This window comes from Microtus pennsylvanicus, chromosome 14, assembly GCF_037038515.1.
Source record: "Microtus pennsylvanicus isolate mMicPen1 chromosome 14, mMicPen1.hap1, whole genome shotgun sequence".
Lineage (NCBI taxonomy): Eukaryota > Metazoa > Chordata > Mammalia > Rodentia > Cricetidae > Microtus > Microtus pennsylvanicus.
This window is the reverse complement of record NC_134592.1, coordinates 32,437,972-32,463,310: the sequence shown is the minus strand read 5'-3', so window position 1 is coordinate 32,463,310 and position 25,339 is coordinate 32,437,972. Positions and strand designations below refer to the sequence as shown.

General features: G+C 49.0%; 1 protein-coding gene across 3 annotated transcripts in view; it reads right to left on the bottom strand.

The window, feature by feature from the left end:
* The window catches only part of Dpf3 (double PHD fingers 3), a 275,295-nt gene that overhangs the window by 115,866 nt on the left and 134,090 nt on the right, over positions 1-25,339 (bottom strand). For all 3 annotated transcript variants that reach the window (XM_075947683.1, XM_075947682.1, XM_075947684.1), the window contains exons 3-4: positions 18,973-19,080; positions 1,235-1,362 (exon numbers count right to left, since the gene is read on the bottom strand). In XM_075947683.1, coding sequence (XP_075803798.1) covers positions 1,235-1,362; positions 18,973-19,080 — 236 coding nt within the window. The remainder of the gene's footprint in view (positions 1-1,234; positions 1,363-18,972; positions 19,081-25,339) is intronic.

Sequence of the window (25,339 nt, the reverse complement as noted above, 5' to 3'; positions counted from 1 at the left end):
GGGAAAAGGACAGGGTGATCAGGACAGCAAGAGGGATGCGGGACAGTGGGCTACACCGATTCCTCCTAAAGACACTGCAGACAGGATTGCTGACGCCTGGGGTGCTGGGTGTAAGATTGACAGGAGCATCAAAGATGACACCAGGGTGGCTATGTCTAAACTAGTAAGGCTCTCCTTGAGGGCTACAGCTGAGGAAAGAGAGGTGGGGGTAAATATATCAGGTGGTGGCAACTAAGTGGAGATTTGATCATTCATCTTCCCACTGGAAGGGCAGAGGAAGGCAGATTCAGATTCGCCCAGCATCTTCATAGAAAGCCAACTCTATGCTGGCACATGCAAGGTCTGAGGGCATCATAGTGAACACACCACAGTCCCCGACACACAAGTGTTTACAAAGCAACAAAATATTTGTTATTATTACTATTATTAATGAAGATTTTAGTAAATTAGTGAACCAATCAAATTAAATATCAAATTTAACATAAAATGAATGAATATGAGATGTACGACATAAAATATAAAAATTAATATATAATACAAATTAATCCAAATATAATTTAATTATATTTCATTGTCAATAATATATCCGGATTAATTGATAGTATAATGCTCTGTACTCCCCAGAGTATTAGATAACAGGGGTCTGGGCTACATTGAGAATGAGAAATGGTAGGCGCCCGCCATCACAGTGATGCCTAAAAGCTTTACAGGTGGTGTACTCAGAGAGTAGTGGGCACATGAGGACCGAAGCAACTGTCCCTGCCTGAGAGGGTAACTAGGCTGGCTTCAGAGGATGGCTAGGTGGTGCTGGGAGGGGCTGAGAGATCTGGTGAGCTGGAGTTCAGATTGGGGTGTAAGGAAAGGGGCAGAGGTGAGGCAGGGACCCCATCTCTTGAGTCTAGATGATGGGCTACCTCTTCCACAAAGGTAAGGAATCAGTCTATCTTGTTCCCGCTATGTCTTTGGGACTCAGCACAGTAGCTGGTGATCAGAAGGCTCAGCAGATACCTTTTGAGGACAAAAAAAAAAAAAAAAAAAAAAAAACAGGGAACAGATTGGAGGGAACAATGATTTTTCCCCCCTGGGGTGGAGGGATGCTTTCAATTTAAAAGAAGCTCTAAGCTTCTTGGTAGTGGTTTTCAAAAACCTCGGGACACAGATGCAGTCCTGCCCTAGAGGGCAACCAGGGGCCAGGTAAGTATGTTCAGGGGCTCCCGTGGCAGAGGCAGGGTACCTGTATTTCCTGGATGCTCTCCTCTTCTCTGGCATCCACCTTCTTCTCCACTCCCTCGCCACGAAGCAAGGCCTCTAGTGTGGTACTCTCAGAGGTGAAGCCATCTTTCTTCAGGGGCAGCTCTACTTCTGGAAAAACCAACAGACAGACTGGTCAGGCACCCAGAAGCCGGCGGGACTAGAAGGGTGATCTTTGGGAACATACAGAGTTCTTGGGGAGGACCCAAAGGGCCAGTGCCATCGCCTCTTGACAAGCAGACCAGGGAACACTCGGGTTAGGTTCAACTTCTCCACCAGTGCAGAATCCCAGAGAAGGTCTCAGTCCTGCCCACTCCAGGGAGCAAGCTGAGGTAGAGCAAAGAGGGTGCCCTCTAGAGGTAAGATCAGACTGCCTGAGTCTCGGCCCTGCCTTTGCCACTCTGAGGGTGTGGCTTAGGGCAAGATGCTCAAGGAGCCTGGAGCCCATTTCTCCACCTATAAAGAGGAATAACAGGGCCCAGGACCACAAGGCTTTTAAAAACGTCCAAGCACACTAACAATGCCTGATTACTATTGTCTCCAAGGTCTCCCTTTGGCCATGCTGTCTGCCCAGCTCTGCTTTGTTCCATAAAAAGCTATCAGCATCAGAGAGGCTGTTCTCATCAACTCAAGGGGAAGCAGAGGCCCCAAACCAATGGAAAAAGAATGACAGGAATGTCCAACGGACCCCAGAGCAGCAGGGTAGGAGGCCATTGCCATGCCAAAGGAAAACTATGGCAAGAGGTAGGGCTCACAAACCTGAAGCAATCAGCAAAGCAGGGCATTTTCTACAGTTATTAGCAGCTATCCTGCTGGGCCTGAGAGTCAGTGGGTGCTGTAGTTGGACACAGAAAGTCCCATTCCCCTCTGTGCTCATGTGTTAAAGGCTTGGTTCCCCAGGTGGCAATATTGAGGGGCTGAGGAACCTTTCAGAGAGGGGTCCTGGTGGAAAATGCTCTGGTCTCTTCCTCCCTTCTCCCTTTCAGGCCACGAGACAAGCAGTTTGCTCCAGGTACACTCTCTCTACCATTGAAATCTGGGGAAGCCCCAAAACTGGGTCTGCCTGGCCAGGAATTAGAATCTTGAAAACTGTCGGCCAAAATAAGCCATTCTCTTTTTTAAGTTACTGTCTCTTATAGTCACAGAAGGCCAGTAAAGCAAAGATAGGGCTGGAAGCAGCCTGCTTCTGAGAGAGACCAAAGAGAGCTTCTGACTCTTCCCCCAAGTGCTCAAACCCTAGGTGCCCCCAAGCCTGAAATACTCCCCGAAACTCTTGACAGAGAATTCTAAACTTAAAAAAAAAAAAACAGAAAACTATTTTAAAGGTATTAAGTGATATTTTGGTTTACTACATAATTGTCCTCCAATCTCTCCTTGATCCCAGACCTCACCTACACACATAGACATGCACGCACGCTCACACACACACACACACGCACACACGCACACACACACACACACACACACACACACACACGAGGGTACATGGAGGGGTGGACTTAGATGTGTGGTCCCTGCCAACTAAGGTAGTCACAAAAACAGCCAAGTGAAAGCAATCTCTCGTTCGCGTGGGAGAATCAAAGATCTAAAGTAGTGCTCATTGACAGAAGTGTGGAAGGATAAAGGGAGTCAATGCGGAATAGTGGTTGAGCCAGGGGACCATCCCACTGCTATTCTAGAGAGATGGGGCGGGAGGGGTGGGGGATCCTTGCCAAAGTCCCACACAGGGCCTGGGGCTTGAAGCATAGGCACTTAAGGCCTGGTAAACCCAGGAACCAGTGTGCGGCGCTGTCTCCTCTCATCTTCCATCTCCGCTCATATTGGCCAACTTCAAACCAGAGCCAGTGGACAGTGGGCTCAGCTGAGATGGCCCCCCAGGTCAGCTTTCTCCAGAGCCAGTGGACAGTGGGCTCAGCTGACATGGCCCCCCAAGGTCAGCTTTCTCCAGAGCCAGTGGACAGTGGGCTCAGCTGAGATGGCCCCCCGAGGTCAGCTTTCTCCAGAGCCAGTGGACAGTGGGCTCAGCTGACATGGCCCCCCGAGGTCAGCTTTCTCCAGAGCCAGTGGACAGTGGGCTCAGCTGAGATGGCCCCCCGAGGTCAGCTTTCTCCAGAGCCAGTGGACAGTGGGCTCAGCTGAGATGGCCCCCCGAGGTCAGCTTTCTCCGAGGCACAGAGCATAATAAGGACAAGGGGGAATCTAGAAGGGCAAGTGGAAACGGTGACACCATCACAGCCTGCGCCCCCAGGCTCTCTCCAGACTCCATGGGAATGCCACCTGCTGCTTCCATCCATCGCCTCCACCAAAACACGCAGGCTGACAGAAGGCCATCGCAGCATCCTTAAAACTGAAGACACTGGCAGGGAGTGGCTAGCCCCCAAGGAAAGTTGGAAGACGTATCTGAGGTCTCTTTTGAGAACTCTCTTACAGAGAGAGAGAGAGAGAGAGAGAGAGAGAGAGAGAGGAGGCATATACCCATCAAGAACCATTATCTGGGTCAGCAAGATGGCACTATACACACACACGCACACACAATTTTTAAAAACACAACCACTGGATCAATAAAACTTTACCATCATCTATTTGACCAATAAATATCTATTGAGCACCTGTCATGTGACAACTAGAGACACACGAGGTGACCAAATAATAGCAGAACTCTGTCTTTGGATATAGCTGTAAAATGTTAACTGTGGGATAAAGATGCAGTTATGAAGTATCTCAGGTGCTACAAAAGGAAACCGGTAAGGGGAAGCTACTTTACTTCAGAGTCGGGGAAGACACGTGTAATGAAGTTACAACTGAGTGTCAGCATCAACAGTGTTGTCACGAGCCCGCTGGGATGGTGTGTTATTACTCTCGAGTCAGAAATGTCCTCCAAATGCCTAATCCCAAATAATTAAGGTGTGTTGCCAAGTGCCCTGTCCTCAGCCAAACAGCTGGTCACTATCCCCCAAACTTATAATAACTGTATGTGTACACACACACATATATATATGTACATATATGTATATGCATATATGAATTTATCCTTTAGCCTTCCTGACAATAAATATGTCCAATTTCCAGAATGGCACCATGTTTTTGAGGAGGAAAAGTCCGGTTATCTAATCCAATTCAATCTCCTTTTATAAGTGAGCCACTCTAGCTCAGAGACGTTAACCTCACCAAGAGCAGGCAAGAAAGCCAACAGATGATCTTTCAAAACATGGTAAATATCACAACAAGAGCCTGACTCGTTATACCCTCATAAGTAAATAACAAGTCCAGGCGACGCCAGGGTGGTACTTCGGTGCCCCAGTGCACATGCGGAAGACACGGTGAAGCAGAAGCACCCAACATGCAGGAGTTATTATTGCCAGGTGCCACTTAATCCCCATCACACTGCAGAGTATAGCTGTATCCCATTTTACAGATGAGGCAGCTCAGCACAGGGAGGTGAGCGCCTGCGTACTGTCTGGCACGGGACTGGAGAGAGGCGAAGTCCAGACTTGAACTCCGCATGCTCCTGCCTAACCATGCTAACAGGGCCCTTCCAGCAGCCCCTTCTCTCTCCCTAAGCAGAAGGAAGGTTTCTTTCCAAAGCTCTGTGCATTCCCACTGCATTCCTAGACCCTCCCTGTGGTTTTCGGAGTTCAGGATGAGAGGCACATCTCCGCTGAGGCTGCAGGCAGTTCTGCAGCATGGTGCCGAGCTCTGCAAGCAAATCTCAAGAGCGCTCCACCCTCCCGAAACCAAACCCCCCACCCATGCAGAATTTCCCATGGGCTGTGAACTCCCTCCTCCTGCTGCTCTTTCTTCCTCCCCTGCTAACCATGCCTCCATCTTGCCCCCATCCCTCACCAGGTACTTGGTCCTCCTTAACTGGGCTGGCTGGCATGCACAGGATATTAAGAATAAAGAGAGCAAATGGAACCGAAGTGAAAATGCAGTGGATTCCCAGCATGCAAAGGGCTCCAAGGGCTAGCCAGTGACACCCAGGGTCCAGGCCCTCAGGAGGAAAGCAAAGCACAGAGAGACGGAGGGGCTTTACATCACATGGACCGAGTGGCATCTCTCTTCCCTCATTGCCAAAGTATTTTATTTGCTAGTATAGTTTCATTTTCAAGCAGCCCTGAAGTCAGACCCTAGTTAGTCTAGCCTGGGCAGTTTCTTAACTTACATGGAGCGATACAGGTATGTACCTCATAATGTTGGTACAAGCATCAAACAAGGTAGGGGCTGGAGAGATGGCTCGGTGGTGAAGAGCACTGACTGCTCTTGCAGAGGACCTGAGTTCAATTCCCATCACCCACACAGCAGCCCCCGACTGTCTGTAATCCAGCTCCAAGGATAATCCACTCTCACACAGACATACATGTAGATAGAACTAATAATAATAACAACAGTAATGATAATAAGAAAGCATTAAAAGAGAACAACATGGGGAAGAAAGAATCAAGCAAGGCAGCATGTATAAAACTCCAGAAAGATCCACCCCAAAACCTAGTGTGTGGAACATCGTGGGAATGGGGCATGCTGATTTATTTTTTTTGTTTGATTCTGTTTAAAGCAAATTCAAAGTTGGGTGATACCTGAGAAGAACGGGACGGTCTGTGTGTCCCACAAATGCTGTCAGTTACTACTGCCAAAATTTATCACTGATGTTAATGGTCCGGTAGACATCCAATAAAAACTATTTGTATCATCCTAAATTTCCTAGTTGCCATGTTTTTAAAAGCCGAGAAATGGGTGCAATTAAGTTTCATATTTTCTCTATCCAAAAATACTACCATTTCAATATGAAATCAATATTTGAAAACTGACGGGACATTTTACACTGTTTTAGACCTCCCTGGCATATATATTCCCTTTATAACACATCTAAATTCAGACGAGGGCTCCAAAGCCGCATGGGGCTAGTGGCTACCCCACTGGACGGAGCAGCGCTACAGCATTAAAGGAAATGCTTAGGGAGATTTTTGCTTTCAGTAAGTGGACGGAATTTAAACGCGGTTTTAATGTTGCCAGCTTAATGCCCGGTGGAGTACCATTCCATGAGCGGCATTCAGGCTGACCTCTGGCAAACCCTGTTCTCAAAGCATTGTGGGTAAGGCTTGGTTAGTCAGAATGAAAGGCTAACCTCACCCCCCCCCACAACCCTGCAGAGGGTACATTCTCTGCCTCTGAACCACAGGGGGGTCCCAGAGCACATCAATGAGAAAGGTGACGGGTCCAAGCTCTCCCACAATATCCATACTACACACACTCTCTGAGAGCCCTTGGGGATCTCACTGATTCAATTTCCTTCTAACATGGCTCATCTGGTTATAGGATCCAATGACCCTTTAAAAGGCTGCTCTTGTTTAACCTCACACAAAGTTGGGAGACCACATAATTCGACAGGAACCATCAAACATTTAACATCAAAAGAAAATGGACCAAAACACACACACACATAATTCATCTTTAAGCCAGTCTGATTTTATACACACGGATACAAACCTATGGATCGTTACTCTCTCCAGAGTGGCGGCAGCTGTCACCCAAGCCAGCCACCTCCCTGGGACCTGGAGGCAGCTCAGCCTCCACTTCTAATTGGGAACAGAGATACTCCTTGGGTGACTTCCAGCACGATCCATCACACCAGAGACAGCTTCTGTGCAAACCGAAGCAAATCGGTTTCCAAATAAGATGAAAAAAAAAAACACTCTTAGACAAACAGGGATTGAAGCATAGGAAGTCAAAAAAAAAAAAAAAGGAAAAAAATGCCACAAATAAAAGCAGAAGAGGGGTAAGAGAATGCCAGGGAAGCACTATGGCCTCTCCCCAGGCTCCGGACAGGGCAGCCTTCCTCACGGGTGCAGATCAAAGCGGTAAGTCTCTGACACAGGTGCCATCCGCCTGCCACCCAATGCACCAAAAGAAAAGCTTCCACTGGGCTGGTGGAGCCGCTGAGCTCATTAACAGGATGCGGGCGAGGTGAGTCTGGAAGTACGGCATGGGGCAGAGTGAGTAATTAAATCCCAGGTCATTTAAAAATGCAAACGCCTTGGATGTCACAGGCTCCCCGAGCCTCTGCCTTCTCCTTCATTATTAGGCTAAGGATGGAGGGCTGGGAACCGGCAAGTCATATATGGATTATAATAAAATATGCTGTATAAAAAAAAACAGATTAAGACAGGTCTTCTTTGGGGAAATATACAAAGAGAGAAGCTGTCTGTTGGCTGTCGAGTTTGCAAGAGATACCATCTTTCGGGAGGGCTGGGCTCTGCCAACAGACAGGCTGCCCCTAGGGAAATTGTGGTGAAACACCCCGACAAGGCGCATCCATCTGTCTATCCATCATGGGCTCCTTCTGACACAGGGGCCTGGAGATAGAGTCATGGTACAGAAGGGGGCGGGGGAGCCCACAGACAGCAGAAAAAAAAAAAACCTCTTGCTAGCGTATGAGTGCTCAGGGGTTTTTTTGTTGTCATGGTTTGTTTTTTTAATGCCTGTCTCTAGTTTTCTTTACAAATACAAATGTGCCATTTTCTCTTCTGGGTGCTTATTATTTTGAGGCGTTAAGCTCATCACATGGCCTTGGATTTATACATGAACTTACACCAAGGAGCAAGGCGCTTAAAAAGCAGGATTTCGTTTATCCCCAGGAGACCACTCGCAGGCTCGTGGAGCAAGAGTGGGAATGATAGGGACAGAGACCAGAGACCTGAGTTCCTACAAGAGTAGTGGCACGTCTTGGAATCCATCTGTTCGTTCCCTAGGAAGACCTTTCCTTGGCTGCACTTGACTTCCTGGTTTATGACTCATAAAGCTCAAAATAAATGAGTTTCTCACTGAGGACCTGCCACCCAGGCTGCAGCCTTCAGGCCCTGTTACAGCTTGTGTTAGAATCCCAGGATACCCACACAACAGGAGAACCATCCTGTTCCTCCCCTCCCCCGCCCACCCGTGGCCTCTGCTAAACCTGCCCACACTCCTCTAAGTAGACACCTTTAGGTAAGTAAGTTCTAGAATTTGAGATTAGTCCTACAGAGAAGCAATTCCCCAGACCTGAGGCACAAAGAAACATTCATGATATCAAAGGAAGTCACTACGAGACCAACCCACAGGAGTAAGTACCACGTCACAGGAAGGGCAAAGAGACACATTATGGTGGGAATAAGCTGAGTGGAGGAGACATTCCCAAGGTGTGTGGCACCCACTGGAGAAGGTTACAAGGTGTCGGGTAGGTCGGATGAATGCACTCTGGAGATGGATGCAATGGGACGGAGGCATGCTGACGGGCTATTAATAACGTATTGTACTTAAAATTGATGAAGGAGATCTGAGTGCTCTCACCACAAAAAAAGTCAACTATATGAGGTGATAGACATGTTCATTAGTCTCATATAATCATCTTACAGTGTCTACGTATATCAAACACCAGACTGGGTGGGAATGTGGCTCACTGTTAGAGCACTTGCCTACCATACACAAGGTCCTAGGTTCAATCTCCAGGTTCATACACACACAAACACACACACACACACACTTATTCATGCATGCACACACACGCACACAGAGACATAATCCCATAGTATCACACACACATATATATGTGGTACATACACACATATACGCAGATATATCTATATGTATCTGTATCTGTATTTGAGTACACACACACACACACACACACACACACACACCACTTCAAGAATACCTTTATAAAGCTTGGAAAAGTTCAAACTAAATAGTTCAGGACTGGAGTTAGAGCTCAGTTGGTAGAGTGCTTGCCTAGCATGCATGAAGCCCTGGGCTCTTCCCCCAATATTATATAAAATGGATGTGGTTACACATACTTATAAAAATCTAGAGTTCAAGACCATTCTTCCCTATGCAGCAAGTTCAAGGCCAGCTTTGTACTACATGAGATCTTGCCTGCAAATAAGTAAAGAGCCGTTCAAAAAGGTTGAAACAACTAGTCATTTGGGGGATGAAATCTCAGTTCTGCTACCCTAAACCACAGTTGGCTTCGAATGCCTCATCTGCAAAACTGAGAAGACAAAGTCCTCCTCGCAGTGTTGCTAAGGACCAAATGAGATCGCAGCTACAAAAGGTTGGAAGCCTGGAACTGGTCTAGAGTTGGGCTCTCTGCTTTCCTAATCCTCCATCCTCCCTCTTCTTGTGCTCCTTGGCCCAAACTCCTTACCTTCCAACACCCTCAGGCCACCAGACATGGTGAGATCCAGCTTTCCCCAGAATGGAGGCCTAATCCTCCATCCTCCCTCTTCTTGTGCTCCTTGGCCCAAACTCCTTACCTTCCAACACTCTCAGGCCACCAGACATGGTGAGATCCAGCTTTCCCCAGAATGGAGGTGGCCCGGGGAGGAGGGAAGCAACCAGGCCGAATCTGGAGCAGTTAAAGGGAAAGAAGACATGGAGCATGAACAGAGCTCCAAGCAGAGAGATGCCCTAATGCCAGGACAGGTAAAGCCTGCAGCTTTGGAGGAGACCCAGGAACAGCACAGTAAAAGGTAGCCTGCTTCGTTTGTTTGTTGACAGGTACGTCTGAGTACTTACTATGTACCAGGCTGTCCCAGGCGCTTGGGACATATGGATAGCTTGGGCTATGGATGAGGCAAAAATCCCCGCCTTCGTGGAAATTACATTCTACTTCATAAGAGACAATGCGGGTGGGGAAGACTATAGGAACTGAGTAACGTCTACAGTCTGACATTTGGTAATTGGTGCTTTGGAGAAAAGACAGAGCAGGGCAGGGAAAGTGGCAGGCGGGGGTGAGAGGAAGGCGGAGATACTTTTAAACAGGGCCAGGAAATCGTGGACCTGAAAGAGGAGTGAGAAGGAGCCTGTTCTGATGTCCACGCAAAGACATCCCAGGCAGAGAGCCATTTGTGCGTGTGCCCTGAAGCTGCCATTGCCTGGAACACACACAGTGAGTCAGGACTCACAGGACGTCGGCTCATAGACTTACAGGGACTTTGAAGGGCTGCGTTGGTGGCAGTAAGCATACTAGCTTCCACCCTAGGTGGGATGGTAATTCCGGAGGGCTTTGAACAGAGTGGCACGATGGTGCCTATGTAGTAACAGAGTCGCCCTGGAAAGCGGCGGGTACAGAAATGGGGAGAGACCAGTTAGGAGGTTCTGTACTACACACGGAGCCCCAGGATAAGCCTGTGCTGGAAGGGAGCTGGCAGAACGGGGACAAAGCTCTGTCCTCAGGGACCTTCGATTCTCCTTGTCAGACCCATCTGGATTACACTGGGCAGGAGTCCCCTGGTGCCCAAGCAAGGGGGCTTCCCTACATAGCAAACCTGTCCCAAGGCCGGAAGATGTCCAATGCTAAGGGGACCAAGGTATGGATTTTTATCTGGGCAAGCCTACAGAGCAACGGTTCTCCAGGAAGAAAGTAGACCAGCCTCCCCAGCGCAGAAGACAGACCCGGGCAAACGGGCTTGCCCTAACAGATGGCACTGCAGCTCTCCGCCCTAGCAGACCCGAGGGAAGATGACGATAGTAAAAGTAGACAATGGGTCCCGCAGCCAGGTTCCTAGAGCCCTGCTCAAAGTAGAAGATGCTAGAACGAGGCTTTGGGGAGAAACTCAGAAGGATAATGCGTTCCTGATCCAGACCAGACAGAGCACGACTTCCCTGCTGTGCAGCAATCTGTCTGCAGCAGTCTCATCCCTGACACTGAGGAGTATTGCAGGGTTACTGGAGGGCTCTGGGCTCTCTCCACGGCGTCTGGAGAGGCTACATCTCCGTGTCTCCTCATGCTGCCTCCCTACCACGTGACCCGTCGACTGCTCCTAAGAAGCTACCGTTATCCACGTTTCACGCATGAAAAATCAGATCTGATCATCCAGGGAACTTGCCCAAGCTCCTAAAGCCACTGGTTGGGGGAGACTGAACTTGAACCCAGGCCTTGGGGTATCTAGTCAGTGGTTTTTCTCCAATAGATTATGAGGACAGGAAAGGGCACTGGAAAGGGGTCTACAATCTGTAACGAAATAGAGGCCCAGGACAATGATGGAGCCGGACAGGAAGTTCAGCTCTGGGCCAAGGCTTCTCCTCCCCCCTCAGCTTCTCTCTCTGTGAAAGGACCTACAAGAGCTCAGTATCCTCTCCCGGCATCATTAAACAAATCTTTAGCATCCTTCTACCATGCACCAGGCCGGGGCCTGGCTGCTAGCTATGCAGATGAAGAAGAGGATGGGTCCCGGCCCTGTACCTGTCCGTGAGAAGGTAGGTGGTGGGTGGGGGTAATGGCAGACTTATGTGATTCTCAGGCCTATGCCCCCATCTCTAAACATGGCCCTCTAGCCCATCTATAAAATGAAGCTTTGGAAGCTACAGCAGCCATGTGGCTACCCTGCCCACCGCCAGCTGTAGGCCTGCATGCCTTCTCAGGAACACAAGTAGTGCCGAGGCTGCCTAGATTCTGCCAACCTCAGTTCTGCCCCTGGTGTCTCAGGGGAGCCCAGGAGCAGGTCCCAGGGACACAGACAGTTGCAACATGAAGTGGGCTGGCGGGCTGCCCACTTCTCCCCAGCTCTCTCACTCCTGGGAGTAAGTGCCACCGGGAGCAGAAGAGGCAGCCAATGCAGGCATCTGGGATGGCTGCAGGCTCTGACATAGCAGGGAAGAGATAAACGACAGGTCATTTCCCCTGATGCACTTGAAGGCATCCATTCTCCTGGCCACTCCATGCCCAGACACCCCCACACAGAGGCTGATAAACACTGACAGATGGGGGTGGGCGCCCATGTCCTTCTCCCTTGGAAGGACACAGCAGCATCTGTGGCAGACCCAGCAGAAGGTCACACTGGCCACTACTGGCTCACACCTAGCTCCGGGCTTTCCTTGTCTCTTCTTCACTGCCCTCCCTTGTGCCCACCCCCTCCCATACACCCTCCTGCTCATCCATCTAAGGAGTGCCTGGCAGAGGGGGAGGGCTGGGGGGCACTGGAGCCCGCCGACAGCCCCATCAATCTCAACCTACATGCTTGGCACATCAGCGTGCCTTAAGCTGTTCCTAGACGGGAGGGTGTCGGAGGAGCCGGGGGAACTGTCTTGGGGAGAAGAGAAATCACATCAAGCATCAGAGAGCAAATGGTGGAAGAAGCCCAGAGACTATTAAAATGTGGGCCATGTACAGAGACAGTAGGGAACTAATTAAGATGCAGGATTTGCAAACGCTGGGGAAGTTGGCCACGGCCTGCTCCCATCTGTAGAGTTCTGGCAGTTCCGCGCAGAGGGGCCAGCACCCTAGGCAGGCTCGGGCCTCCTCCTGGACCTTTCCATTGAGGACACCCCTCTAAGGGTCTTTGTAACCGGCTTGTTGGCTGGCTTATGGCTTTCTCTGTTTGGGGGCATCTGAGCTAGCCTTCTTCAGGGTTCCCGCCCTCCTGTCAGTTTCCCCCTGCAGCCCAAGGAGGGAAGTAAGTATATCCTGCTCATTCATCCCCAGTCATTGAAAAGCTGCCCAAAACAAGAAAGCAAGGAGAAAGAACCAGAGCCCTTTCCTGGCCGCCTTCCCTCCTGTTACCCTCGGAATTCAGCAAGGGAGGCAAAGAGCCTGCTGGTACACCGGCATTGCAGGCCAGAGGCACCGACAGGGGCTCAGGCTGTCAAGGAGCAGGAGAGAATCAGACCCCTGAGTCTGGGAGCGCCAGATGAATGCATGTGTCTGGTCCTGGAGAGTGTGACGCCAGTCCTGACCTGCTCCCTTCAGTGCCTCTTCTCAGCTTCACTATAGACTCTTGAGAAATTAACTTCCTAATCTGCACCACAGTTTCCCAGCCTCTAAAAGGAAGATAATATCTTCCAGAGACCATAGGGACCACAGGTCTAGAACTGAAAGATGCTAAACTAGCTGAGCATTTAATCCAGAGGGATATTAAGGAAAAGTTTGTTATCAACCCTTTTCTTTCCTTCATATACACACACACACAAAAGTTAAAGGCTCCTTTATGAATGGGCTTGTTTTCCCACTATCTGCCCTTCTCCTTCTCAAGGACAGAGCTCAGTTCTTGGGGGTGTGACTTCAGGAGGCTTCTCAGTAGCCCCAAATTTCCTGTTGTGACATCTCTACATGGCAAAATGCCTTGGGCTGCCTCTGTGACTACGTGCAAGCTACAGTGAATACTGCACTCGGTTGTAAGGCAGCTGAGAGAAATCGTGCTGTGTGTGCTGTCCTTCAGACACCAGGCGCGGGGGAGCCTGTGGGCCTTTTACTCAAGATAGATTGGAGCGGGGAATGAGAGAAGCCCAGAGGTCCAGGACAATATGGATGCCCTGAGACTCCAAAGAGCTCTTCCCAGCTTGCAGCCCCTTCCCACCCCACACCACACATTTGTCTTCCCAACAAGAAATAAACGTAGGAGGCATGACATATTCACAGTTGCCAGACTGAGGAGCCCCTCCATCCGGTTATAACTCTGGCCAGGAACGAATGACTTAATGGCAGCCAGTGGGGCTCCCTTTGTCCCCATTCAGAGACCCTCCTCACTGGAGATGAGCTGTGTCCTTCAGGGAGTGTGGGGGAGCCAAGCCAGAACCTTCCCTAGACAGCCAAACGCAGCCTCCCTCCCTGTGTACAGACCCGGCTTTCTGACAACCCACCAAGCTTGGTCAAGACACAGGGACAGCCGTCTCGCACCTAGCCCGTGAGGCTCTGCAGGGACCTCAGAGAGGACAGGAAGACAAACAGGAGGTTGGCATGATGCTCACTGTAGCCTGCCTTCCTCCTCTTCCATGTCAGATCTGACGTGGTGGATCCTTATGACATGGGGCACACAAGTTCGAGGCAGCAACCCTCAGTCCACACAGCCCAGGGTCCTCATCCCACAAGCAAACAAGCACTTCAGGACGGCAGGAACAGGGAGCCCATGATTCTTGAACACTGCCAGATTCCTAGGGCATGTCCAGGAGTGCCCACCCCAGGAATGTGAGAAGCTGGGTTGGCTGCCTTCCAACAGAAAGTCCCTCCTCTAATATCTGTATATTTAAAGAGATTCGGGTCAAGATTAATAAATCATTGATTTTTAGCAAGCTTTGTCCAAAGACTATTATATGATGTCATACAATTTGTTTCTCCCGGTTATCCATATATCTTCGACATCTTTGATTTTCTTGAGTCATTTTTTGAAGAATTTGTGTGCATACGTGTGTATGATGGGGGACACACATGCCATGGCACACATGTGGAAGTCAGAGGACAGCTTTGTGGGGCTGGTTCTCTCCTTCCGCCTTTACACGGGTTCTGAGCATCAAACTCAGGGCACCTGGATTGTGCAGCGAGCACCAGTTCAGCCACCTCACTGGCCTTTGAGACACACTTTTAAGAGGCAAAATAATATTCCATTTTATGAATGCAATATGTAACTAGCGAGGCCGCATCAAAGGGTTCTATAATACTTTTTAAACTTTGCTAACTATGATTATGAGCAATGCCACAATAACTGTATTTATATTTAAGCAAATATGTTTGAGGTTTAGATAATATGTATTTTAATTTAAATGTCACCTACTATGTGTGGTAGTTGGGATAAGAATGGCTCTCATAGTCTCTTTTATCTGAATTCTTGGTTCCCAGTTAATAGAACTTTTTGGAAAGGTTGAGTAGGTACGTCCTTGTTGGAGGTGTACCTCTGGACTCACGCCGCCAGGCCAGTCTCTCTCTCTCTCTCTCTCTCTCTCTCTCCCTCTCTCCTCACCTGTTATCTATAGATCAGGATGTAAAGCTATCAGTCTGTCTGTATGTCTCTCTCTCTCTCTCTCTCTCTCTCTCTCTCTCTCTCTCTCTCCTCACCTGTTATCTATAGATCAGGATGTAAAGCTCTCAGCTGCTGCTCTAATGCCATGCATGCCTGTTTCACACCAGGATGACCGTGAACTAACCTGTTAAAAGTGTGAGCAAGTCCTCAATTAAATGCCTTCTTTTGTAAGAGTTCCTGTGTCATGGCGTCTCTTCACAGCAATAGACTAGTAACTAAGACTACGCATGAGAGATCCCTAGCAACAGAATGTCTAGTCCAATGGGTGCCTGTGCATATGTTCACATTCATGTGTGTATGTATGCACAGTTGTGTATATATTTGCACAGGTATGTCAATGCACATTGCATATGTGTGCACATGGGTGTGGAGGCCAGAGATCAATGTTGGATTCTTCCTCAGTCACTCTCCATCATATTTTTTCTCTGTTCTCTTATGTGGCTTTGTGTGTCTTGGTGGGTGGGTGTGTGTCTGGGTGGGTGTGTGTGTGTCTGGGTGGGTGTGTGTGTGTCTGGGTGGGTGTGTGGGTGTGTGTCTGGGTGTGTGTGTGTGTGTCTGGGTGTGTGGGTGTGTGTCTGGGTGTGTGGGTGTGTGTCTGGGTGTGTGTGTGTCTGGGTGGGTGGGTGTGTGTCTGGGTGGGTGGGTGTGTGTCTGGGTGGGTGGGTGGGTGTGTGTGTGTGTGTGTCTGGGTGTGTGTGTGTGTGTGTGTCTGGGTGGGTGGGTGTGTGTCTGGGTGTGTGGGTGTGTGTCTGGGTGTGTGGGTGTGTGTCTGGGTGGGTGTGTGCCTGGGTGTGTGGGTGTGTGTCTGGGTGGGTGTGGGTGTGCACACATGTACATGAAAATGTCCTAGGATCACCTGTGGGAGAATGTTCTCTCCCTTTACTATGTGGGTCTGGGAAGCAAACTCAGGTCATCAGACTTAAAATAACAAACACCCTCTCCTGCTAAGCCATCTTGCCACCTCCACTTTGCTCCACCTTTTTGAGACAGGATCTCACTTTCCGTGGGGCAGGAAGGCCCACGAAGCCTCCTGCCTCTGCCTCCCTAGCACCGAGGTTAGAGGTGCTCGAGTCATCTTCCAGCTCTGAGCCAGTACTTTTTAAATGCTGAAGGTGCTGTTAAGATTTCCCAGAGCAGAAACAAACATCTCTGAGAAGCACGTATGTATGGTTTTAAAGTTTCTGATTCCTGACCTGGGCTGTTTATTGTCTCTCAACACCTGAGCCCTGGCTAGAACAGGCCTCACAAGACAGAACAGCTGTACCCATGGGGGATAAGGACACCCCTAAAGGCCAACACTCACAGAGCCATGGCTCCTCTCTCCAGAGCAGGCCCTGCTCTTAATTACTGAGCATCTTTGGTCTGGGTCTTTCTCCCTGGACCGGCATCTCCACCTCATGCCTGGAGCAGAGACCCTCTAAGTCTTTCCAAGAGTCACAGATACAGTCACTGTGCGCTGGAGGGAACTGCTACCAAAACCCGCCAACCCTGCCTTCTCCCTTAGCCAAGGCAGGCCAAGGATGGAGGCAGGTCTCCAGCACCTATAAACACTGCGGCTCCCACCCAACCATGGACAGGAAGCAGAAGCCAGGATGGCCAATGCGAATCTCTGCAGATAGACTGATCAAACCCTCAAAAATCACTTTTTGCCTCAGTCCCCCGAGCAGCCGTCCATGGCTTCTTAGACACATCATCCACACAGTAAACAGCCTTGGTTCTGTCCACAGGTTGACTGCTCTCGCCTATGAAATAAGCTTAAAACGCTGCTCCCCTCCATCCCTCCCTAAGCCCAGGTGTGAGGTAGGAGCTGGTATCTGCTGAACAGGAAAGCTTTGGAAAGGGCTTTGCCAAGCACTATGCTAATCAGAAGCCGGCTGAGGAGGTGACTCAGGCCCCTGGACGACAAGAATTTGTGGAGCAGACAAAAACCCAGCCAGCTCTTCAAGGCCTCCCTAGGGCTTCTCTGCCTCAGCTGGGGAGGGGGTCTGTCCTGCTAGGTGCTGAGTCTGGTACTCCCTACGAGGAGAAGGGCATGCTGTACACACCGTAAGGCATACAGCCCTCACAGCAGTTTTGGGAACCCAGATTTACTGTTCTGTGTATCAGTTTTTCATTTTGTCTTAGGCTAGCCAGGCATAGGCTTCTAACACTTATGACTTGTGTGTTTGAATATTCAATAGATATATTAATTTTATAATCATAAAGTAAATGTCTAAAGAGACCTCTCTGCCACGTGAGGCAGCAGAAAAGCCCTGAACAGGGACTCAAGCAATTTGGATTCCCTGCTGGGCCCATAGGAAATTCCTGTGTGACTTTGAATGAGTTTCTTAACCTGGCTGGATTGAAATAAAGTAAGACACTGGGGTTAATGATGCCTTTTATTCCTTTGAGCTAGATGTATTTGATTTTATTTTATGACATCCTGTGACAAGTAACCTTTTCCTTTTCTTTCATTTCTTTCTTCTTAGTTGGGGTCTCATTGTGTATTCTTGGCTGTCCTGGAACTCGCTCTGTAGATCAGGCTAGTTTCAGACTCATAGAGATCCACCTGCCTCTGCCTCCGGAGTGCTGAGATTAAAAGTGTGTGCCACTGTGGCCAGTGTATTCTTTCATTTTTGTTATTGGTTTTGGGTTTTTTTGTTGTTATTGTTAGTTTGTTTTATTTAGACAGGGTTCCATATAATCCAGGCTGACCTAGAACTCAAAAAAAAAAGAAAGAAAAAAAGAAAAGAAAAGAAACACCTCAGGCTGGCCTCAAACATTGATTCCAGATACTACCACTGCCACTGCTATTGCTGCTTGGGGTCACACTCTCCGAGAACCACACTGACCGACACAGCTCCATTGGCTACATGTGTCTATTAGGTACTTGAAGTGTGGTTAGATCAAAATGAGTCACGGCAGAGTGCCAAACACACACTGCCATTCAAAAAGAAAATACAAGCATAGAACAAAACGCCCAAGAACTTCCATCATCCCTAGACTGATGCATGCTGGGAGGGCAGTACTCGTGCTGACCTCGCGGTCCTGATCACACTGAGGAAGGTGGCTAGAAGTCCAGCCACTCATCTGTCGTTTTCACCTGTCACCTTGACCCATTCACTGGGCAGAGTCCGAAGCAGAAGCCACCATCCCAGCATGGAGGGGTTCCATTAGAAGTAAGGACGCCACACGCTGAGTGGAGGTTGGGGGTCAGGTGACATCTGCCTTGATTCCGTCATGTTGCAACCCAGACACAGATGTGAAGACAGCCATGTGTCTGAAGTGTCACGGCTGGGTCAAAGCAAAGAAGCCTGCACCCCAGGGATGAACTGGACAACCTGACTCTCGCACCCCCAAAGCAAGTTCCAGTTTTAACAAGCTAGCATTTCATCCCAAAAAGTCACACAGAGGGATGTAGGAGGTGTTCCCCAGGACATCCTTTCTTCTTTGGGAAAACACACCTGGGTCAAGGTATCTTTGTGGAGGCTGCAAGGAAGAGAGGGAGCTGAGCCAAAGCATTTTTGGTTTTTGGGAGGGAAATCACTGAGGGCTGGCCCCTATGGCTGCTGGCTTTGCTTTTCAAGGGTGACAAGAGGGACAAAAAGAGATGGCACAACACTCCAATGTCCACAGAAACTTGAGGCCAACAGGACATACACCGACACAGAAGGAACACACGCATATCTGTGTGCCACATGGGTACCAGGCTTCTGCCGGAAACACATTCTGTTGGGTTTATTATTATTTTGTTTTTATTTTATCATTATTTCTTTATTATTGTTTTGTTTTGCTTTTTCTTGCAGTATAGGGATTGAACTCCAGGCCTTGCCCATACCAAGCAAACTGTCTACTACTGAGCTACAACCCCGGGCCAAGAAACTCGCCATGTGGACACAAGAGCAACGGGTCTTGCCTTGGGGAGCTCAGGCCTCCTCACCTCTGCCACTGGCCCAACTGAGCTCCATAGGGCACTCACCAGGCTTTATTTCCAGGAGTCGCAGCTTTGGGTCTTCTGGCGGGTGCAATCGTCGCTTCTTGCGCCAGCAGCGGGCAGGGTACGTGTACAGCTGGCCCGGAGCCAGGCCTGTGGAAAGACAATGTAAAGGGAAAAGGCTATAGACCAGAAAGGGCATCATAGACTACCCCGCCTAACCTGTCACTCACAGAGAGAGACAAGGAGAGCCCAGAGAAGCGAAGTAACTTGTTAATGTCACCCGGTTGGTCACAGAGCAGCCAAGGTATAACTAGCATGTCATCCCAGACCTCAGCTCCATCTATCCCATCATAACGTTCAGCAGGCCCCTCGCCAGGCAGAGCAGACACCTTTCGTAAAAAGGTATTATCTGGCCTGCAGAGACTTGTAAACCACCAGGCTTGCAAGGCAGTGGCCCTGCAGTAACTGTCCTTCTGTCCGGAGCCAAGTTAAACAAGCTCCTTTCAGAGAGGAACAGCTACCTGAGTCTAGACTAAGAAGTGTTTCAAAGACACAATGTCATAAGAACCAGCTCTGCTCACAGCATCCCACCACTGCCAGCTCCGGGCCTTTTGCAGAGGCCAGAAGACACGGGCAACTCATGGAGGCGTGCCCTGCCCTAGACACCCACTTGCATAGCGTATGCTCCTTGACTTCCTGGTCCATACACCAGGCCTCACACAAGGAAATGGGCAGAAGTCCATAGGGTGGCCAAGCACACACTGTCTCCCAAAAGCAGTGGCTTCTAATCCCACCAGCTTCGTTTCTATGCCAACCACTGTGCATGCACATATCACATATTAATACACACATACACAGACACACAGTTGTGAGATGGGAAGGCGGCTCAGTGGGTAGAATACTTGCTACCCTAGCATGAGAACCTGAGTTCAATTCCCAGCACAGAGAGCACATTCCTATAAACCCCAAGTGCTAGGTAAGAGAGATAGAGACAGAGGGACCCCAGGGCCTTGTTGGCTAGCCGGTAGAACTGAAAGAGCAAGCTCTAGGTTCACTGAGTGACCCTATCTCAAATAATAAGGTGAAGGGCGATGAGAAAGATACCCAAAGTCAATCTCTGACTTCCACATGCATGCATGAGTAAGCACACATGTACATGTACACATACACACAACACCACCACCCTGATAAAAAAGTTAAGAGGAAGAATGGCTTCCCTTGACTGACAACCATACCAGCTAATAAAGGACCCAAAATGACCGTGTAACTTTGTATGATAAGTATCATTTTAATGATACAGTTGTTTTTCAGGATGGTAAATACATTGGAGGTATGGATCTCCACCCCACTGATTCTCAGGAAATATTAAGGCTGAAGTCGGGAAGGTTTAAGGATAGGCCTGCACCAGATAGATAGAAAGTTAGAAGAGTCAAATTAGTTACTTGAGCTCCAGGGACATAGAGATGGGGGCAGGACATGGAGACAGGGGCAGCTGTGACCTCGCTCTGAGAGAAAGCACCCCCAGAGATGGCTCCACGTTTCTGATGTGATTGGCCTGAGGAAGATGTTATCTCTGGCCCTGTCATTCCTGAGTAGACGCATTCACTCTGGGCCCCATCCAGACATTCAAGCTGCTTCTGGGGAAGGTCCCTCAGGAGCTTAGCAAGGACCCACTCCTCCACATCACAGAACAAGTCCCAGAAATCACTTGGGGCTAGTGATTCTAATCAGCTGAAATGGCAAGAACCTGGAGAACTCAAAAATTCCAGAGCCTGAAATCCACACCAGACCTCTGATCTGAAGCGAGGGATGCCTTGAAGGGACTACAACAACTGTTTTTAAGGAACTTTCTAGGTTGTTTGAATGCCTACTGAAAACATCTGGAGGCCTGAACAGTATCTACTAGCTGCTTGCCTGTGCTCTCTGATGTACCAAGACTGATTTAATGGGGTTTTCTGTGGGATCTGAAATTCCTCCTATTTCCCCCAAGGTAATATAATTAATTGCCCACATGCTAGTGTCTCCCCTAATGGTTTTGAAGGAGCTGGGATGGCAGGAATTCTGCCATCTCTAGGGTCCCCTATATTTAGTACACCACACTTGGCAGCCGCATCTAGAAGTCATCATATAAACTCAGCCAGAACTAAACAAGATTTAGAAATACAAGAAAGAAGAACCACTGGCTCTGATAGTCCAGGCTCCAGGGTATTTTTTCACCTAGACACAAACCATTCAAGAAAGGCTGGGGATATGACTCAGCAGTAGAGACCTTGCTGATCAGCTACAGGACCCTGAGTTCGGTTCCCAGAACAAGAAAAGAAAGTGGCTTGTTTGACAAACCATCCAAGGACTCTGGAGGGTGGGTTCTGGCCTCAGTTCTGAGCCCACCTACCCCTGTGTGGCCATCTCTGTGCCGTGGGTTTTCTTCTTGCTCCGTCCTCTTCGCTTCCTGCTCTTTCCAACCTGAACTGAGACTGCTAAATGAGAAGCTGGTCCTCACCAGTACTCTCAAAGGGTCCAAGGAGCCAAAATTTGAAAATGCCCACACCTGTCTAGGTACTATATGCTCTCTACACTCTAGCCCCTGCCCTGCGGGTTATTGGTACCCAAGATGCCCTACTGGTAGCTTACATCCACTCTCCTGAGAAGCTAAGGTTAGCAATGGAGTGGATGTGGAAGAGATGCTGTTTTTACTCTCTAGCTTGGAGAAGCCCTGTGGTGCAGAAGAACCTCGCGTGCATGAGCTTTAGAAAACACCACAGCCCCCAGCAGAGCCTGCCTCCTGCCTATAAGATCAGGTCATCGGTAATGCCTACCTCAGGGGAGTCTGATGGGAATTAACTGATGTTTAAGAGGAATCTCTCTGCAACCGTGAAGACTGGATGGGTGTCAGCTGTTGGTCATCACAAGCTATGACAGAGATGATTCTTGGATACCGTGCCCATGTGACAACCTTGCCCTTGCCGCTGCTTGGCTCTTCAGCCACCGGGATGGACACGTGCTTCTCTTGTAATTTTGCTTTGAATCCACCTTGTCTCAACAAGTTAATGTACCCCAAAGCTGCTTACTCTCTTTCCTCACCCTGCCTGACAGGCTGACAGGCACCAGGGCCGCTTTATATAGGACCAACACATTCCACCCTACAGTTGCCCTTATGGAGGGAAAAGCAGGGCCCCGGGAGACTGATGCTGTTTATCTCATTAGAACAGGAGACACATAACTCAAAGGCTTGGCCGGGAGGCGGGGAGGTGGGGTAGTGGGAGAGGAAAGGAAAGGATGGAGCCACAGCCATGGTCAGAGAAACTAACCTTGAGACCTGAGCCTAGGGTTAGGGGTGGATATAGAGGTGAGGAAAGAGGGGGCAGGAAAAAAGAGGGGACCCAATCCTCCCCAGAAACCAAGACCCCCTCTGCAAACGGCAGCACTGTTGCCTAGAAGAGCGGCCTGTGCGAAAGCAGAGGCTTGACAGGCACACCCGCACAGAAACGTGCACACTTGCTGGGAGAACCAGTTCCCTAGAAAACTGGGCTGTGTTGAGCCTGAGGCTTAAACGGCCAGCAGGTCGCAGACAAATACTTCGCTATCCATGGGGTCCAAGTCTGGGTCTGAGTCTCTCTGGCAACGCCTGAGCTAGGAAGAACTGGGAAGATGGAGTGACACAGAAAAGGCCCAGGAAGAGAGTTCAGTGGAGCAGAAAAGGACTGAGTGAATCCCTCTCGCTCCAGCCAGAGTCAAAGGCTGGAAGTTCAAGTCCACTGCGGGAAGGTTTTTTCTGCAACACCCCAAAGGTAGACCCATGGCTATAACCCAGCCTTCCTTGTAAGGGAAAACATCCATTTGGACCATCCTCACAGGAATGGAGAGATGAACACAAGGTCCCAGGTAGATCATGAAGAGTGAGCAAGCATGTTTCCTGAGCACACCAGGGTATCACCCTGGAGTCCTGCCTACCCTCTCCGCTTAGCTAAAAATCTGCCCTGTTTTCAAGGTCAAGCATTCCTGGATCATCCCTAAATGCTGAGAGTCTGGGCACTGGCGCTGTGCTCTGGGATTTAGTCCATATCACTGGGGACATCCCTCCTGCTTGCCCTCTCTAAGATTCTATCCTGGTGTCCCTTGTAAGTGTCAAGACTACCCTGGCTTTGGCAACATGGAAATGTGGCCTGCCGCTTCTGGCCCAGGGGTTCTCAAGCTTCATCCCCATCACTCTTAAAGCGGGCACAGCAGCAGATAGTGACATTCAACACACTTTCCTCTTGGGGCAGAAACCCCATGAGACATCAAAGGCTAAGGGTGACCTTGTAACTAGTTCACAATTATACGGATACTAACAGAGTCTGCCTCAGAGCAGAGGCGCTAAGCCTATCCTCTCCACCCTACCCAAGTCTCAAAGGGTCTCCCATCGTATGCCCAGAAACAGCAGGATTAAAGCTGAGAGTTCTGCTCTCTAGAAAGCAGCTCCCCACACCAAGATACCAGGCAAAGAACGCCAGTCCCTCTGCCCATGGCCACCAAATCCTGTCCTGTGGAATGCACGTTCCTATCACATCATATCTTCAGCGTCGCCACCTCTAACTGTTCAGAGAGAGCCTGCCTCCCAGGCACAGAGAGGCATTGTAACAAGGCATAAGAAACATGGAGAAGCAGAAAATCCCAAGGACCCACTATCTACATTCATCAGAAGAACTTGTTTTACAAGTATTAAGATTATGCCAAGAAGGTGTATAGTTTTAATTCCAGCATTCAAGAGGCAGGATCTCTGTGAGTTCAAAGCCAGGCTATACTAGACTACATAGTAAGTTTCAGGCTAGCCACTTTATAGTGAGACCCTGTCTTAGAGAGAGAGAGAGAGGAGGAGAGAGAGAGAGAGAGAGAGAGAGAGAGAGAGAGAGAGAGAGAGAGAGAGAGAGAGAGAGAAAGGAAGGAATGAATCAAACTTCTATACTGTTGAAATATTCTGTTCTTAGAAATGTATCTACCATTCTGCTCCACTACAAAGAACACAGGGTTTATGACATCATAAAGAAGTTGATATTGCTAGTGAAACTCTGCAAGTATTCCCCCTTTGACCTACCAATTCCAGTACCAAGAATCCCTAAATGTAAAAATGTATATTCACTGTAGCATAGCAAATGTTCTCCTTTTGGGGCCTGCTTGAATAAACAACAAAGTATACACAGAGGATGTGTTAAGATGTGTGGTGGCCCTGCTTTACACCAGCACTAATTCAAGCCCAGGGTGGGAGAGGCTGGTGAATGGGGAGTTCAAGACCAGCCTCAACTACAGGATCACTGAAACCCTATCTTGAAAGTAGGGTGCTAGGGATGTGGTTCAGTTGTTAGAGTGCTTGTGTGGTGTACACACACATACACACACACACACACACACACACACACACACACACACACATATCCCTGGATTCAAACCAGATATGGCAGAGTATTCCTATAAAACTGTCCTTGGGATATATGATAAGAAATACATTATCTTTGGTCCTCCTTTTCTGGATTCCCTAAGTGTCTTCTTGTAGACTAATAAGATCACCACTGATTGGAGTTTCTGTCTAACCTCAGATTGGGAATGTTGCCAGGGATACAAAACATACAATTATCAGGCTGGAGCCTCCAGTCTCCTCCAGACCTTCAGCCTCTAACTTCTGCCGTTCCATGTCTGATCTCCAAAGGCACTGGAAGCTGAGCTCATCACTAATAATCAACGTCATGAGCAGCCATGCCCACCTAATGAAGGGGCCACAGAGCCCCACAGGGATGAAGTTCAGAGCACGCTGGTTGGTTGAGCACAAGTACCAGGAATGTCACAGCTAGAGATGGCAAAGCCCCTCCTCACCCTTTGCCCTGGGACCTCTTTAACATAGTTCATTTTTTTAATAACTATTTTTCTTTTTACTTATTCTTTGAGAATCATATACTATGTTTTTATAATATTCTTCCCCTGCTGCCTGCAACTCTTCCCAGATCTTCCCCAACTTCTCTACCCATTCAACTTCACGTTCTTTCTAAGAAAAAAAAAGAGAGGGGGGTAGGGAAGGAAGGAAGGAAGGAAGGAAGGAAGGAAGGAAGGAAGGAAGGAAGGAAGGAAGGAAGGAAGGGGAGAAATAAGCCACTAAAACCACCATGGAGTCTGGCTAGTGTTGGCCATCTTCTTTGGAGTATGGTACCTGCCCTGCCGTGTGGCTGGTAGACCCAGTGTCACTCCACTGAAGAACACTGATTTCTCTCTCCCAGCAGCTACCATTTTCAAATAACTTCTTGGCTGTGGGCGGGACTTCGTGCCCACTTTCCCTCCCTCACTCTGGGATTTTTGCCTGGTTCGGGCTTGTGTGGGTTTTGTGCATGCTATTCCAGTGTCTGTGAGTTCATATGTGCACACCCTCCCTGTAATGTCTGGA